This window comes from Pinus tabuliformis, chromosome 1_2, assembly GCF_031772625.1.
Source record: "Pinus tabuliformis cultivar Carrire ecotype Pingquan chromosome 1_2, CPIR1, whole genome shotgun sequence".
Lineage (NCBI taxonomy): Eukaryota > Viridiplantae > Streptophyta > Pinopsida > Pinales > Pinaceae > Pinus > Pinus tabuliformis.
The window spans coordinates 1,311,150,870-1,311,170,056 of NC_142298.1; the positions used below are offsets into that span (position 1 = coordinate 1,311,150,870).

Sequence of the window (19,187 nt, forward strand, 5' to 3'; positions counted from 1 at the left end):
CCTTCATGCTTGATCCTTATCCAGGCTGGCCTCTGAGTCACAACTCTTGGACTATAAAAATCTTGTGAAAAATGAAATGTATCAGGAAGGAGAAGCACACCCGGATGCGGGTGAAATCAATGTGTCATAATGTTTCACAGGACAGATGGAGGCGCTTGGTACTGCCAGATGCAGACCCGTGCGATTCTCCAGAAGCTTATTTGGTTGATGTGTGTGACATTCAAGCGGCTCACTCGGTTCTTGAGGGATCATTTGCAGAGCAAAAGATTTGGCACGCTCTCTGCATTTACTACTCGTCCCGTCCAAGGTATGGCTTTGGTTATTTTATCCATGGCGTTCAGGGATTTCATTACCACTGTAAGCGCCCTGCCTTCGTGTCTCTGGTTAAAGCCAGAAGTGGGTTTCGGGGGCTGGCTGTTCTCTGCAAACAACAGTGAGTTTTCTTTGTGTATTCCATTTCTTGTTCACCTTTGGCTTGGGAAAGTGTGGCGTTTAGATAGCGGTCTGGTCTTTGGAAACTTTGGCAAGCTTTCAACTTCCCCTGCTACTTTTCATGCGTCGCTCTCCCTGCATTTACAGTCCTGTCGTCCATGTCTTAAGTTGGTTTCTATGTTATGTAACCTCTCTCTGGGTTCTGCTTTCGGTTTTCCGGATTGTTTCATCACCCTCCAGTCTCGGCCTCTGCGGACTCTCCTCATCATGGTGTGCCACAGCAAGAGGAGTCGTTCTGGGGGAAGTCGGGGAGGGCATGGAAAACAGCCGGCTTCCAGCTCTGTGGATCCTGCTCATAATCCAATTCCGTATCATGGGTTCCAAACAACTCATTTCACTTTTCAGAGCAATTTGAATAGACCTGTAATCACTGCCAATATCACCATTCTCTTCTCTGAAGAAGAAGCTCCGCCTCCAATTTGTTAGAAAATTATATATTATGGAGCAATGGAACACATAAAATATTACAGAAATATAAACACAGAAAGCGCATAAAACAAGAGAGACACAGATATACGTGGTTCACCCAGTTTGGGCTACGTCCACCCCAAACAGCCAGTCCTTCCTTTCTATTATTCAGCAAAAAATGAAGAGACACAACCTACAGCAGATCCGCTGTAATATCATCTGTTTTCTCTCACAGTCTCACCTCTCTATTTCCCGCTCACAGAATACACATCTATCACACAGCCTCAAATACAATGCCCTCATACAAAGAGAGGTGTTGCCTTCTAGGGAAAAAAACCCTAAACTAAACATAAGTTCTACCGTCAGATCATCCGCCTAATGAACGGCCCAGATTGATTAGAAATTACTATACTTTTACAAGGAAATTTTACAGTTGTTTTTAGCTTCGGGGGCGCTGCCCCTGAAACCCCCCGCCAAGGGGGGGATCCCAAAGGTCGCAGCCGCCCCCCCTGGACCCCCCCTGCAGCGAATATTTTACGGGCGGCGTTGCCACCCCCATTTCGAACTGGGGTCCAATGTGGTGATACCTTTGAATATAGAAGATAATCAGGCTCCACACCCAACACAATTTGGGTGTGCCTGATGTCTGAGCCTTCTCAGGAAGCTTTCAAAGGAGCCAGCAGTCAAAGCAACAGACAGATTACTGCAGGGGAAAGTCTGGTGAAAGATCAGGGGGAGAGACTTGAAAGGAACGAGGCTCCCAGTGCCTCTCAGCCTCCGGAAACTGTTGTCTCGAGGATTCAGGAAGAGATGGATAGTGACACGCATCCCCTGATGAGGCACCTAGGCGATGAAGATGTTGGACATGAGGATGCATGGAAGGATAACGCCTGTCTGGTGGTGGAGGAACCTCAGCATGAGGACGCTGCATTTTGAGGCCATCTGGGCCCTTCCCTTTTTTGTTTTAGGATGACTAACATGATCAAGCTCAAGCGGTTTTGGACGCAGCTCGGGTCGGAAATCTTCAGACAGGCGGACTTAATTTTCTCTATGTTGCTTAGTAATGTAAAACTCTTCTGGAATTTTGAGCATTGTAATGGTCTCTGGAATTTTGAGCAATGTAATGGTCTCGTGCTCTAGTCATATGCTCTAGACAGACGGTTTTCACCTCCTCCTCATGTTTCCTTGGTTGATTCCTGGTGGCTATATCTTCTCTCTTGCTTATGTATATGGTTCTTCCCTCACAAGGGATAGTTTATGTTGTTCTGAGTGCTCTCGGAGGATGATTCCCGAGGCTTCGCCCCCTTGTATTTTTACTTTGTTTTACAGTTAATAGAATTAGCATTTGCCGAGAAAAAAAAATATTGATCTTAGGGTTTATATACCTTGTGTTTATAATATTAATCCCTTGGGTTTAATATTATTTCCTTATGTTTGTATTATAAATCCATTGGTTTTTTAATCCCTCAGGTTTTTAGTATTAATCCCTTGAGTTTAAATATCAATCCCTTCATTGTTTATATACCTTGCATTTATAATATTAATCTCTTGGGTTTAATATTATTCCCTTAGGTTTATATTATAAATCTGTTGAATTTTGAATCCCTTGGGTTAATTATTCCCTTGGGTTTATAATATCAATCCCTTTAGGGTTAATATACATTGCATTTATAATACTATTCCCTTGGGTTTATAATACCTTTGGGTTCTAGAATTAATCCCTTGGGTTTATTATTCCTTTGGGTTTATAATACCTTTGGGTTCTAGAATTAATCCCTTGGGTTTATTATTCCCTTCGGTTTATAATATCAATCCCTTAGATGTATTTGTTTCATATTCCTAGGGTATAATATTATTCATAGGGTTTATAATATTGATCCTAAAGTTTAATATAAATCACTTGGATTTACAATCATGTTCATCCATGGTCAACGATAATCCAATATCACAATGTGCCAAAGATTGTCTCAATATGAAAATCAACCATGGTTAACCATGGTCCAACATCACATTGTGACAAACATCGTCTCAGTATGAAAATCAATGATGGTAAATCATGGTCAAGCATGTTTATTTTAGGGTTTATATTATTTATCTTAAGATTTATATACCTTAGATTTATAATATTTATCCCATGGGTTTAATATTATTCCTTTGACATTTACAGCTATATCAAGAGTGAAATCAATAGATGGTTGGTAGATTTTACTGCTTTTTTCTTTTCAACGTTATGCAAAAATGCAAGACAATGCAAGAAGAGATTGGTTGGAAAGCGTGAATGTTCATGATCATTATCTTGTTGATTTGAATTGATTCAACTTTTGTCATCGGTCTCGGTGTGTTTTGGAAGTGGCTAGCGTTTAATAATTATGTTCTGGTTGAGTGTTTAAAGTTAAATTTCCTATCAACCACATTTAAATTATTGTTTGATTTTTATTAAATATTTATTTCATAATTACTTCATTATTATTTATTAAATGATTATTAATATAATTTATTATTATTATAGTAGTAATAATATAATATTAATTATTATTAATATGATTTTTTTATGTTTATACTCATATTATTGATATATGTGTTTAATATAAAGCTATCCATATTTATGAACAACATTTATTAATATAATTGTAAAAAACAACATCTGATATGTAATATTCCATCCTTATTATAAAAACCAGCTAAAGTAATTCATGCACAATTCAAAGTCAAAAAGCTCATATTAAAGTAATTCATGCACAATTGAAAGTCAAAAAGCTCATATTAAAGTAATTCATGCACAATTGAAAGTCAAAAAGCTCATATATCGTTCACCCTCATTTCAATATTTCCTAAAACTCAAACAGGCTGAGGCACAGACTTTGGCAGTCGATGTATTGACCAGAGACCAACCTTGTCCTATCATTTCATGCCTGTACATAACTGGGTTTAGCAATTTGAGCTCCTCCTCCTGGGTTTCCTGATCCTTCTAAGAGAAGAATTTGAAGAATGGTCCCATTTTATGGCAGAAAAATCTAATGACATATATTGGTTCACCTTGCTTTATTTCAGAATATCTGAGTGCAAGAATGTGCTTATGTCAGTAACACTATCCAAGCGCAACAATTCTACATATGCAGTGTGCATTCAGTAGTATAACTTGAAAAGGCCCTTCAATGGTGTTGCCCTTACATGTAAAAATAAAATTTCCCTTCAGACCTAGACCACTTGATTCCGATCCTCAACGTGAACCTGCAATAAGAAGACATATATGAGCAATTCATCAGCCAAATTCATCCCATCTATCACATAGCTCTGTTTACCTGAGAAGTGCCCATTCTTATGAGTGAGGTTAAATCAGAGATTTATGAAAGTGCCCATTCTTATGAGTGGAATTACATCAGAGATCTATTTACACTGGAAAGAAATGCCCTTTCTTGAAATTTGAAACTCAAATTTCCTGTCCCAAAATGTTCAAATTGGAAAGTTTCCCTTCAGCCTATGCAATGTTATGAGAAATACTTATTAAGACAATTTCCAAAAGAATGACTTTGCGTTTTTTATCAAAATAAAACACAAATCAGACTTTTTCCAAAGATGTTCAATAATAAGTATGAATTTTACAGGACGGTGCTTCAATTCGCCACGACTTCTAGTAGTTATTTCATCCAAAATTTCAGCATCATCAACATCTTCCTCAATCTCTTCCATTCTGTCTATCACATTTGCCTCAGGCTCCTGTATTTACAGAAGGGGAATGTCAAGACATAAGCATTGAAAATCCTAGAACTGAATTATTGACTTGAACTCTACAGAAAATATCCACCAAGATAAATAAAAAAACCCAAGTAGTTTAATATTCTGATGCATTGCTCTCGGAAATATGCTTCATAAGGTACATACCACCAATATGGAGCTACGTGGCTGATGAGGAAGGGCTTCACTCTCCTCATACTCAGCTGCATCTAGTTCACTTAGATGCTCGGGTTCAAATAGCTTTGGAAGAATACGCTGTCTGATGGGTATTAACAAAAAGAATGGGGCAGGGAAAAGTATTCCTGCTATAGGTATCCATGTTATGCCAAAGCATACCAGTAGGTAAAGAAGCTGAAACAGTGTAAATTTTGCAATGGTCTTGAACGGTACGGTTTCAACAAATGATGCATGCACATCCTCAAGCACCCTGCATATATAATTGCCATTTAGAAAGTTTCAAGCCCTCATCAGAATTTAGTTAACCTTCCAAGAAGAAGACTATCCAATACTCAATCTTTAGATTATTCAAAAGACCTCGCAGAGAAGTTAGGGACTCACTTATATCTCCTTGATGGTGTAATAAAGAAAAAAAGAAACCTCTCCCAGAACTGATTCCCTGGTAAACTCTCTATTGCCATGTAAGCAAAGTAGCCCCATAATACAGATGTAGGGACCTTTTTGATAACAGGCATCACAGCCACACAGATACCAACAAGCAAGGATTGGACTAAATTGCTCAGCCTCTGCTCTTTAACTCTGACTGGAAGCAAACCATCAACATGTTTTTCAGGGTCGAAAGCATTTCCATTCATATCGGTGTCCAGGCTCCTCAAGTCTATAGACTTAAATTGTTCTAACTCATTCAGCTGCTTCAGTGCCTGTAATGCCAATCAAACAACATATAAGACTCCATTTCAATTGGCATAAACTCTTCAGTACCTCCATTCCAATTAATATGAAAAGGTACAAGGGTGATGTAAGCCTTAAGGTCCAGGACTATCCCTGCCTATATGAAACCAATACCAGGTTGTCTGAAGAAGAAATTGCTAATTGCTGAAGAAATAAGATTGACTGAAAAGAGGAGAATTGAGAGATACATGTAATTGAGTATCAAGAATTACATGTCCATACATATTAAAAGCAACATATTTGTATTTAAATTGCACCATTCTTCGAAAACTCTGTTTTTAATATAATATACTTATTTGGAACGATTCCTCCGAATTACAGGTGCCCTAAAATAGAAGGAAATATTAATTTGCTGAATGAAATATCCCTGACTAGTAAAGATAGGGATAACAAATTATTTAGATAAAGACCCTAGAAGAACTTTTTTTTGGAAAAATGTCAAGCTCTTTTAAACATACCGGGTTTGGAAGGTGATGGATATTATTCATCTCCATTTTTGTAAACACTTGTTGAATATTGTCATAAATCTCTGACACACTAGCTTGTTTCTGCATGTATTTCTTAGCACTCTCTACCAATTCTTTCCGCACTATCTGCATCCAAAGTATCTAGATCAGGTTCTATTTACTGTTCAAAGGAAGAACATATGTCTTCATGACCATTCTAATAAGTAAGCAACAATCTCATATGATTTTAAAGGGACTGCAAGTACGCAATAAACTGGGTGAAGACCAGCTTGTATTCATAAATCAGTGAGGAGTGTCTAAAGTTTTTTATTTTTCTAAGCTGGATCCACCGAGTAAAAAGGTGGAATAACCCCATGTAAAACGTTACTATGTGAAGGATGCAAAATGTGAAACATTTGCAGGACACAAATGAAATATTGTGATTAGACTTCCTATTATACAATGTAAATCGAAGGGGGGAGACTTCCTATTATTAGTGCTTAATAAGTACATTACCAACCTGTCTCTTCAGAGTTGCAAGGCTCTTTGTATGCATTGGGGATTGCGGTAATACCCCATTAGACGGAGGAATTCCAAGTAATCCACACAAAAACACCTGAATTAGGGGATCGAACCCATAACAAATTGTAGAAAAATCAATTTTAACATCCGTATAGATGCAAATATCAATTGGAAAACAAAATTTAATCCTAGAGACAGACCAGAACACACACCATAATCCCCAATAAAAGTAAGTCGTAGTGGTAAGCCGAAGGATTTCTCAAATTGAATTCTTTCTGTTGAGCCATTTGAGCTGCCACGCTGTGATCGAAAAAATACAGTCCTGTTATCATAATTGCAGGGATAAATGCACCTAGAATGTAGAGGGGTGGAACTTTATGCATATCCTGCCAAAATTGCCAGTTTAATGTCAACACTTAAAGAGACCATAATTGAATACTTGGTTATATAAATAAAAAAACAAGAAGGTACACAATCATCCTAAGAATAAAGGGGCTTCCAATCACCTTAATTACTGCCCAGTTGGATGAAGCACTAGGAGCCCAGGCATTAGGACTAGAAAGCCTTCTAGGAATTCCAGCGGGTACACTATCATATGCACTGTATGAGATTGCTGTCCACACCACAATCATCACGGGTACTCCGTAGTCTGCACAGAAACTTCTCAACCAACCTGTTGACAAAGTTATGCATTAGAATAATATAAACCAGAAATTATATCATTATCATAGATTCTAATTGCCAGTAAGAAAGAAAGAAACTCTACCTGTGCCATATCGCCATGATCGAGCCAATCTGCTTTTTAGGGCTGTGAGCAGTAGACCAAAAGATAAAACAATCCCAAATAACCCATTTGCAAAACGCCATGGAAATTTGAACTGATCGACATTGGGGTTCTCATTTTCAGGTATACGAAATTCGTCTACCAAACCCTGAAAACACAACTTCAACGGGATTCTTTTAATATGGAATTTCAGCAAAATAGTGAAAACTTGGCACCCAGATACAGGGATGGTAAGTGCACATGCCTTGATAGCCTCCTTCGCGAACAAGACAGCAATCAAGATGCCAAAGAGCTCTCCAGCCACTCTTGTAAACCTGTTGATGATTGAACCGGCACCGAAAATAGCTAGAAGGCATAGAAGCAACGCCGTCCACACACAAGCCCTGCACACCAATCTTCCATCACTTTTGTTGAAGTCCCAAACTGGATCCCCCGGATGCCATAAAAACAGAGAACATACCATTTATACATCTCTATATAGCTCTATACCTTGCAGAAAATGGGAATACAAATACAAGATATGTATCTCTGAAAATACAAAATACATGAAACACAATACCAAAAGCTCCTCCAAGCAAACAGTCAAATAAATATTATGCTTTTCCATATCTTAATCTTTGAATCCGATTGGAATAAGCAAAAAATCTATGCAGATATTGGTCTTTTTGTTATTGTAAGTATTCGTGCTTACCATCCTGCCCATGCAAGAAACAGCTTATGTCCCAAATCATCTCTGCCTTTTGCAAAATTATACATGTATGTATACATGAGGACAGTGGGTTCTGCAACTCCAAGAATTAGCAGGGGCTGTCCACCAAAAATAGCGTGTAGGATTCCACAAATAGCAGTAGAGACCAGTGTTTGAATAGCAGTTAAGGTCCCATCTAACAATACCATAGGCGTAGCAGAACGTTTAGATATATTTATCAGAGAAGAAATTAGATTTAACATTGACACTGAAGCTAATAAAGAAAACTAAGAATTACCCGTGGCTCTATCAAGCTGCTCCCCAAATGCTATAACAGGAAGAGCCGAAGCAAAGAAGATGTAGGTGGTTGGCGCCAAAATTCTACCATGAATGAAAATGAATACAGAAGCCAAAACACTCAATATTACAGAGAAAACTTGAGATCTATAACATGAAGAAAACAAAGTTCCGAGATGCCTGGCTAATCTTTCTTTTATGGGTAATATACCAACGATGCTAAAAGCCCTGCAGGCTTATGATCCACCAAGATCATGACATATACAAACGTTTGGAAAAGCTAAATCGAAAAAACTCATAATTTGACCTGATTCCTGTATTGAGTCCTTGGACCCAATCTTGTTTGTAACAGGGCAGCCTTCCTCTAACGTCTCTTAGAATTCCTCTAAAAGGAGCAGCAGATGGATTCTCCATTGCTTCTGAATCCAAAGTGACAATTATGTAAGGTTCAGAGTCTAATACGTAACAACAAAATTTGATAAAAGCACCCATTGGGTTTTCTATAAAGCAATATTTCAATCCAAAAATCAATTCAATACACAAAGAATCAATATATATGGCAAGTTTCAATCTGGTATGTTCGGAATCAATCAACAAACATACCACGTTTGCATGAAAAGGATGATATGGGTATGTACAGAATCAATAAACATGCCAGGTTTGAATCAAATATGCTATCTGGGTATATGCTCAGAATCGATAGACATGATAAGTTGAATCAATAATATTATCTGGGCATGTTCAGAATCAATATACATGCTCATATCAATATCAATTACTCTATAAATAAAGATGTAGTCAAGAATATGCCTGCAGCTTCAAACTATCATCAGTTGCATTTAAGAATATAAAGCGGCAATAATGGGATCGAAGATCTCTGGCACAAAAAGATTCTGTAATATTACGAAGTGTTAATGAGATCTTATGGAACCCAATTATGAAACGCAATTGTTTAACTTCTGAATTCTGCAAATTCTGAAACCCAATTGTTTAACCTTCGAATTCTGCAAATTCCAACTCTGCCTGTTAAACCCCGCCACCCCAAATTGGAAAAATGAATGCACTGTTCCTTTTTATTTTTTCTTCCGCTGAAGCTTGTGATGGGGAAGTTGTGGCGCAGAGTATTCAACAATTTGAAACTTGATATCATGTTCGTCTTTGTCCTTGTAAGGTCCATGTTTTCCAGAAAGACTACCGGATATTCAATCCGATTGGCAATCTCATGATGGCGAGACCATTACGAGGCTTACATACACACCCGTTGAGGTTTATGATTGTCATTTCGTTAATGCATGTATGATGACAAGCATCTCCTTTTGGTAAATAGACTTCAAGCTTTTTTAGTTATTAAGCTTGTTGTTTTGGAAGCTAGAGGATGGTTGTCCTGCATTAATCTTGTTTCAATTCTAAATCCTAAAGCATTAAATTCGATTAGGAATGGTTGGGAGAAATCTAACACTGTTTCAATTCCAAATCCTGGAGCATTAAATTTGACTAAGAATGATTTGGAAAAATCTAAAGTTGTTTGTGTGGTTGACATTAAATTAGTCAATTCTAGTCTTGAACTAATTTCAATTTTTATTATTATAAGATTTATCTTTTTCTCTTTAAACCAGATTATTTTAAAATATGTGAACCTTAAACATTTTAATTAATTTATAAAATACTTCATATCACTATGATTTCCAACTAAATTGCACACTACACACAAAGATCACTAAACTGCACACAAGTGCTCACACATATTTTAAACTGCACACACATATATTTAAACGGCACACAAGCGCTTACACATATGTTTAAGTATATTTAAACTGAACACAAGCGCTTACACATATATTTAAACGGCACACAAGTTTATTAGACACTTATATTTTAGTTTCATATTGTTTGTAGAATTGTATATTAAAAATCAAAATTTAAATAATGTTTTTAGTTGTGAAATTTCTATAACTCTAGTGTTTTTGGAGTTTGTCATATAATTAAATCTTATATATTTTAAATAAGAAAAATTATTTTAAATAAAAAAAATTATGAATATTATATTCATAATTTTTTATATAAAGATGTCTAAGTTTTTATAGAGAAAAATAAATAACACATAAATTTATCTTTATTTTAGAGAAGAATTAGTTATTAATTGTTTTTCTAATTTTGTGAAAGGGTATATAGATTAATATTTGGGATTGAATAAATAATTTGTTATATATATTTATTTTATATTTTCAACTACATAATAATGTATATTTTTTTAATTTAATAATTTTTTATAAAAAAATGAATAAATAAAATGAATTAAGATAAAATTTTATTTTAATTGAATTTTCTTATATATTTATTAATTCAATTTGATATTAAATATTTATATTCTTATTTCAGCATATATTATCTAAATAATTTTTTAGAGTTATTTAATTATTAATATTATGATATAATTCATTATTTTAAAATTAATTTAAATATTAATATTATTGTAATTAAAGTGTTATAAATTTTATTGTTTATATTGAGTTTTTGTTATTTCAAAGGTTGATGGGGAATTAACAACTTCCCTAGATATATGCAACAATCCATAAGCCACAAGTTCAAGTTCAATGTAGCCAGGATCCCCAGGTGCGATTTGAAACTGTCTGGAGGAGATAACATTCTAGTGACACAACCACCCCATCATCCCATGAGGAGACCCAATTTAATTATTAATATCATTATAATTAAAAATTATTATGAGTAAGTCTCAAGTGGCAATTCAATTGGTGATCTAAATAATGTGAGTTGAAGGTAACTAAGACATTTAAGGTTCAAAGTTCGAATTCTCAATTGTAAGTTGGCAATATAGGAAAAAATAAAATAATAAAACATATAAAAATAATTTTCACTTTTTTAACAAGTTACATAATAAAGATTAATAAAACATATTACAAGTTAAATAATAATGATTAATAAAACATATTAAAAAAATAGGTTCATCTTATTTTGGTGAAATATTAATTTTGTTGAAAAGTTGAATAATAAAAGTTTAGTTTTTTTTCCTTTAGAAGTTGAGAAGACAACTAACTTTAATCATATACTTTTTATTCCTATATGCTTAATGATAATTAATTAATTAATTTTTTTATTCATTAAGAAATAGAATGTTGATAATATAATTTTTAAATTACGATAATAAAGCTAATGATAAAATGGTTAAAAATTAAATCTAAATGATATTAGTTAATTGTGAACTACCTTATTACTTTCGAGAATATTGTAAAGGAGTGTTGCACTAATAAAATTAATTTATTTTATTGTTTCATTGAATAAAACAAATATTTTGACATTTTTGTTTGGCATTTTCGGATTACTCACATCAAAATTTTTATGGTCGACATTTTAAGCCACTAAGTGTGCTCATCCTCAAAGATAAATAGGTGAGAGATGTGGGGTCAGAAATGGAGAAGAGACGTTTCTTACCTATTTATCTTGCAGGGCTTGATCACATTTCGTATCTCAAAACGTCAATCATAAATTTTTTGATGTGAGTAATCCAGACATTCCAAAACAAAATTACTCTTCTCACAAAAGCATCCACTTTGAAAATATTTTGACAAAATTTGGAAGAGGTTGGAAGAAAGAAAGGTTCTTCTTGAGTTGAGGGTTGTTGTGACAAGGTTTAATGAGAACATTATTTCTAAGTTTAGAACTCTTGAGAACTCTAGAGCAATGGTCATTCACTTGTTCCCTTCCCTTTTTGGCATATACATTGATAAGTTAGAAGAGTGTTTGGAAGAAACAGGGTGTGTTGGCTCCAGTGTCACTGGTATAGTCATCACTCTTCTTCTTTATGCTAATGGTATTGTTCTTTCGGTGTGGAGTCTTTCCAATCTTGGAAAACAACTAAAAATCCTCCAAGGTTTATGTTCCAAGATAGGTATGCCAATTCTAACAAAACAAAAGTCATAATAATTAAATCTAGAAAAATCATATATGATACTTTCATATCTAATAACAACCTACATGAAGTTCCTTTATAGAAATATCTTGGAATCAATATCCATCACAAGCTCAACTGGAATTGTAGCATTGAGAAAAGGATAATTGGAGGGTTGAAAACTTATCATGGACTTGAAAAAAATTGTATGTAAATTGATCTTTAGATATGGGATTAAAAGAAAGTCCTCTTTCAAACTCTCGCCACCCTTTTTATTTTATTTGGGTATGAGGCTTGAGGGTGTAGTGTTTCCATAGAATCGTGAAGGAAGATAGAATATATGAAAAACAATTTATAACTAATAATCTCAAGGTTAAAGGAAATACACCCTATCTTATACTCCTCATTGAAGCAAGTATTTCCCCATTGAAAGCATGACTATAACAAGACATCTTATGTATAAGAAGAGGTTAAACAACCTGGGAGACAAGAGACTTCCTAAATTTGCTTGTAAATGTAGCTAAAATTGTCTTAAGCTCAAGTGGGGATGGCATAAGGATACCCAATATGGGTTAGACCATTGCGACATAAGGTATGAGATCATTTTGTAAAATAAGGATAATATTAGAAATATTATATACCAAAATTTAAGGAGTGATAAAGAGTTAAAGGGGAAAAGGAAACTACTATATTATAAGGAGGTAATCAACCTAAATCTCAAAAATAAAAATAAAGATCTCTCTACCTTAACTAATGTAAAGAAGAAAACACAACATTGCTAAAATAAGAACAGATTCTCATGAATCCATAGTGATACTTGGTGTTGGTCAATTGCCAAAACACCATGGGAAGAAAGAGTATGTCATGTTTGTGAAACTAACAGATTTGAAGATGAAAAACACTTTCTCTTAGTTTTTCCAACTCACATTAAATTTAAATTTCAAAATATTTGTTACACTAGTGACCTTCTCATACTTTTAACTTAACAAAATTATCATGATCTTGGAGCACTTCTCTTGGTTTTTTAGTATAAGAATAAAAATCTAATGAATTATGAGTAAGCTCTTATTTTCTTAAGGTCCAATAGACCATATTCAGTTTTAGTAGATGTTAATCATTATCATCATTATTAAATGTTCAAAATAAAAATATTTTTATTAATTAAAGTTAAAAAAATACACATTTAAAATAGTTATATATGTTTATAAATGGATTAAAATTTATCTCCCCATTCTTTAATGTTTTATTGGCTAATCCCACAGGGGCTTCACTAAATGAACCTCTAACATATCACACGTGTTCATGGCATATTAAACAATACCCCTATTTTGACTACATATTGGAAAATACCTATAAAAATCACATTATTTAACCGCCTACTAATATGAACTCAATACACCTTCCCAATTTAAAAAACCCCTAATTTCACTAGAAATTGTAGGTATCCATCTTTTCATTAAAAAAATTTACACCCCTTTATATTTTTTCATTAACTTTGAGCTCCAATTTTTATACCTGCCAATATAAAAACCCTTTACCCACTACATATCCCCCAATATATTATGTCATTTTTCCCTTAATATAAATCCCCCAATATGAATGCACGTGGTATGATATTGCTCCCCTAGTGAAGCTCCGTGGCTAATCCATATGGCGATTTCAACCAATAACCTTTTCACAAAGAATTCCTTAACAACACATGTATTCATCATCATTTCAATATCTCGTATACCTCTATTTTTTTAAACTTATTAAATAATATATTTATCTAATATTTCAAAATAATTATAAAACTATTAATTAATACTTAAGCTAACATAATTTTTAAAAAATATTAAATATTAAAATAAGATATATAAGATAACAATGATTAACTTCCATTGGGAAAACTAAAATTCATCTATATTTTGCTTAAAAATCTATATAAAATATTTTAAAGAAATTCATAATCATATAATGAAATATTTATTATTATATAAAAAATGCAGTGTTTAACTTATTTTTATTTTCTTTGAATAATAGTGATGAATCACTCTGCATAAGTCAATATTGATCGTCCTCAATAGTGAAACGATAGATCTTCCTACTATAAATGAATAAAATTATCTCTGAACTAAATTCAATTCAAATAACATGACGAAAATTAATATAATTAAAAAAATATATATAATTCTCCAGTCAAATATATATAATTATAATTTATTTCAACCACAATAAAAATTAAACACAAAACAAAACAACAAAATTTAAGAATATGCTGAGATAAATCCATCCCCACAAAAGTACCCGACTATATCTTTAACGGTGCCTTGACTTTGCTCACAACTCTCTTTCAATAAAACGTGTTTTACACTTAAAACTATGAGTCAGAAAAATTGTCAGTCCCTTTCAACGAAACGTCCTTGGACTGAAAACTTGGATACGAGTGAAGAAAGGCATGGCCAATTCTTTTCAATAAATTGTTGCTTTCAATGAGTTGTACATAGAAATTATGTTTGAACTTTTTTATGCTAAATATGTGTGAAACATCATCTTCATGCTTAGTTGGTTAAACTCCATTTTAATGAATAAGTTTTATTTTTTATTAATTTAAAAATTACAAGTTTTATAAAAACAAAACAAAATTTTAATATATTTAAGCGTATTTAAATTATATATTTTTTAAATATAAAAATATTAATATATTTAACATTTAATTTTATTAAAATATTAATTAATATCCTTGGATGCGGGTGATCTGTAGAGCAATAACCACGATGGGACGGAGGAAGGCGGAGCATGGCTGGCACCTGTCCAGCATGCTCGCCGGACAGAACTTCAGGTGGGAAGACATTAATGCGAGGGTGATTAACACCACGGGAGCTCATATGTTCGGTCTTGGAATTACAACACTGTCCACTTACGCCTGCTCAGGAGGATTTCGGTCTGCAGCGAACTTAATTGCCATAGTAATGGCGGGTGAGGATCGAGGGAATGGCACCTGCGTTTTAAGTGACCTCACTGCCAGTAATCTGAGTCTATGCTTCATTCTGTTCGGTAAGATTCGAAGCTGTGAGAAAGAATGGGTCTGGGGATGGTTTGACGTCGAAGGCTGGTTTCGAATTGAGCCTGAGGCTATGCTCTGGCGGTGTAATTCCCTCACAGAGACAAGCAACAACCCCTGTGGTGTCACTACAGGTCAAGGCAGCTCAGCTTTTGGAGACTTTTTTGCTGTTGTTCGAGTTTGTCATTACGCGATGCCGAGACCCCGCCAACGTATGCTGAGTCGCAGAGGATCTGGAAGAGGAACCCCCTCACGGCCCCCTGCTGATTCAGGCTCCTTGGGGATTCCTTCTCATCATCGGGGAACAGAGCGCATTCTGACCCCTAGCCACTACCTGGACCCAAATTCTCCAGACTCGGCCAATTCGTCTTCATTTGGTTCAGCCACTTTCTCGTTCAACTGCTCTCTCACGCGCCCTCAAATAACGGCTCATGTCTTTGTTCTCTTCATCGAGGAAGCTCAGCACGAGGGAGAGTCCAGCGCTCCAATTCCACATTCTGAGGAAGTCCATAATCCCAGCTCTCCAAAGCCCACCTCGGAAATGCAAAAGGAGCAGCCCCAACCAGCCAGCGCCATCAGCTTCATGCTGGAGGCCCATGCTCAGCCAGACATGCAGGAACCGGAAATGGGTTGGTGTAGGATCGTAGAGGAGAAGCCCGATGAGTAATCTAGGTTCCAGCTCTCACCATTTTTGGATGCCCAACGAAAAGGAGGAAATGTTATCTATGGTTTTGTCTGTCAATCTTTCTTCATGTTTTCTGTACCGTTTCTACTGTCTAGTGTCTGATGTGGCGATGCTACTTGTGTCTGTATACCCTTCACAAGGAATGTCTAGTGTCGGTTATGTGCATCACTATGTCTCCCCTGTGCGGGAAGTAAGGTTCAATCTCTCTGTTTCTGAATCTGTCATGAACAAACGGCCTAACCCACAGGCTTGATGGCTCTCTGTTATCCACGGATGTAATTGTTCTCTTTTTTGTATATAATAGATTAAATTTACTTAGCAAAAAAAAAATATTAATTAATATTAAATATAATTAAACTTATTTTTAAATAAGTTAATTTAAAGTAATATTTTAAAATGTATTTTTTTTATAGTCCATAATCATGTTTAATGTGGGTTTTGGATGTAAGTTTAGAGTTGTTCGAGTGGTGTCACCACCCATCATTAGGGATTCAATCAAAGCATATTATATCATAAAAGACTGTTGGGGTGCTTATAAAGAAGAAATAATCTGATGTTAATGTGAACATTAAATAGATTTAATAAATAGGGGAAAATATATATGTTATTAAGAGATTTTGACCTAAAATTATTTCAGTGAGCATAAAAATTTTGATCTTTGACAACATATTCATCCAATAGAGGAAGAGGAATATAATAATGATTAATTATTTGGACATAATTAATAAGATAATATTAATAATAATAATAATTTATGGTTATTAATTAGAAATAAATTTGATTAGAAGAATAATGAGTCTTTCTAATATAAAATAATACAATTAATATTACTAAAACATAAATACTCTAGTTATAATGGATAAAATAATGAAAACACAATTGTATTAATGAGATATTACAAAGAAAAGAAAGATAGAGGTGGAGAAATCAAACAAGCCAAAGGAAAGAGAAAGCAGAAAAATTAAAGGAATGAGGAAAGGATGAGGAAGGGCGGGGGGGCGGGTGTGTACATTCAATTAATGGAAAGGTAGAGATCGGGGGGAGAGAAGAGGGAAGGGAGAAACAGGAGGATCCCTCAAAGGAGGATTGATTAATGACTTAGGCTAATGACTTAGGAGGATCTGTTAATAACTTACGAGGATAGGTTAATCAATATTATTTTATAAGTTGGAATTTAATTTCATATATATTTCATTATTTTTTTCCAAACATTTTATATGTAATTTTTACTTTTAATTAAAAATACGTGAATCATAAATTCGTGATAGTCTATTGTCTAAAAATGTCATCTACAAGGTTTAATTCACTATTATAAAACACCATTTTCACTATCATAGTTTACACAAAATGCACCTTGTTTCTTAATCTTATTTTATGTTTCAATATGTCATCTTTTTTTAATCCCTTTTACAATTTTTTTTTATCTCTATTGCATCTATTTTAGCATCATAATTTTTTTCTTTCCATTTAGATTGCATCCACTTTGTGTCTACTTCACGTCGTCTTTTGTTCGACATCTATTTTATGTCCCACTTGTGTCCACTTTATGTCTACTTGGCATCCCTATTTCCTCCACTTTGGCATCTATTTTACATGTCACTTGTGTCTCTTTTGTAAGCATCCAATTTGTTTCTATTAGTTTCTCTTTTTCATCTCATGTTTCTCTTCATAACATGCCTTTTAGTGAGCTATTTTACTCCTAGATCTAAGTTTTATGTAAATGTTATGATCTTAATGTTGATTATCTTTTTTCCAACCCAATGCATCTGACTCTTGCCATTGTAGCTTCTAGCCTATCCATCTTCTATCTTTTTCAATTCTACAATATTTGTAATGAATAAAGGCATCAACCTCCTATCATGTTCTTAATGAATAAATGACAATAGCACTACACATCTCTTCTTAGTGATTGTGTCTATTATGTACATGAGTGTGCTTGCATATGTGGGTGTTTGTGGGAGGGTGGGGGGGCTAGGTGTTTCTATGTCTCTTATGCAGGTCTGTAAATGTGTTGCTTTATGGGTGTGTGAATGTGTCACTTATGTGAGAAGGCATTGCTTTTATGAGTGCATCACTTAAGTGTAAATATGTTTCATGAGTTCATTGTTCATGTGTGAGTACATCCCTTATGTGTGTGAATGTGATGCTTATGTGTGAGTATGTTGATTATGTGTGAGTGTGTCACTTATGTGGGTATGTGGCTTATGGGTGAGCATGATTATTATGTGGATGTTGTTATCACCTGGATTGAACCTCAGGCTGAAGGAAGGCAATACCAGGGTAACCACAAATCACGCTTAGCCAAGTAGCTAGCCCTACTAGGCCAGGAGAGGGCTCTCTCCATAAGAATCTCAACCAAGATGACTGGATCAGGTAAAGGATTTTAGGCTAGGTATAGTAGCACAAAGGTTTTGATTGGATTTTGTAGGGGTTTTTCCAGATCAGGAGGAGCTGGGCAGTTTAGGTCTAGGGAATTAGGTCAGAATTGCAGGGTGTTCAATGGGGCAAGGTAGGCATAGGCTTTAGCACTCAAGGGCCCAATGTGATGAGATGTTTGATGCAGGAGCATCCAGACTTAGCCAACAATGTGAAAGTTTGTTCACATGTTGTGGCTAAACAAGTTGAAATGCATTGACCTGATTGGTAAAAAGCCAATTTTACTGAGAGGGTTCGATCTCTCAAGAAATTAGTTATAATTCATTATTGTAATAAGTTAGAGACTGTCTTATTTTAGATTCAGAGATAGAGATTTTTAGCATAGAGCTAGGAGTTAGAGATTTGCTGTTAGATCTATCAAAAATAGATATTTTGTTGTTAGATATGGTTAGAGTGTTTATTGAAGGATAAAAGGAAGGAAAATGTAATGAGTGAGAGAGAGGAGAGTACAGAGATAGTGAGTGGATTTGCATTTTTTGAGATAGAGGTCTTTATCTGTGTAATCTAGCCTAAGGCCGAGACTCTATTATGTGTTTATTGTGAATAAATCAGTGTTGCGTGCATATTAATATAAACAGCCCATGGAGGCCTCAAATGCTTATTTTTCTCTCTGTAATTGGATGATATTGATGTTGGCTTGTGTTTTTCATATTTTATCATAGAAATATTGTGTTAAAGGTTCGATTGGCGAGTTCATTCCATTGGTTTGGTTCTGTGAGTGGAAAACCCAAAATACACTAAGTATCGGGCACAAAACATAGTCGGATAGAGAATCCGGACTTTAAATTATTATAGGAGGGAAGTTTTAATGCTATCGGGTCTGTGGAACCCACAT

At 34.6% G+C, this 19,187-nt stretch overlaps 1 protein-coding gene across 2 annotated transcripts; it reads right to left on the bottom strand.

Annotated features, from left to right (window-relative positions):
• Positions 1–3,639: 3,639 nt before the first annotated feature.
• On the bottom strand, positions 3,640–9,502 carry LOC149211030 (putative boron transporter 2). Of its 2 annotated transcripts, XM_089396876.1 has the most exons (14): positions 9,092–9,502; positions 8,589–8,700; positions 8,283–8,365; positions 7,988–8,180; positions 7,541–7,679; positions 7,279–7,444; positions 7,019–7,185; positions 6,725–6,898; positions 6,511–6,606; positions 6,003–6,137; positions 5,194–5,513; positions 4,783–5,062; positions 4,504–4,617; positions 3,640–4,131 (listed from the first exon to the last, which is right to left on the bottom strand). In XM_089396876.1, exons 2-14 carry the CDS (start codon positions 8,693–8,695, stop codon positions 4,099–4,101), a joined length of 2,007 nt encoding a protein of 668 aa, XP_089253002.1. In that variant the 5' UTR covers positions 8,696–8,700; positions 9,092–9,502; the 3' UTR covers positions 3,640–4,098. The 2 variants fall into 2 exon arrangements, with proteins under 2 accessions (XP_089253002.1, XP_089253001.1); XM_089396875.1 differs by lacking the exons at positions 8,283–8,365; positions 8,589–8,700; positions 9,092–9,502 and having other exon boundaries at positions 3,640–3,956; positions 4,072–4,131; positions 7,988–8,197.
• Positions 9,503–19,187: the final 9,685 nt, after the last annotated feature.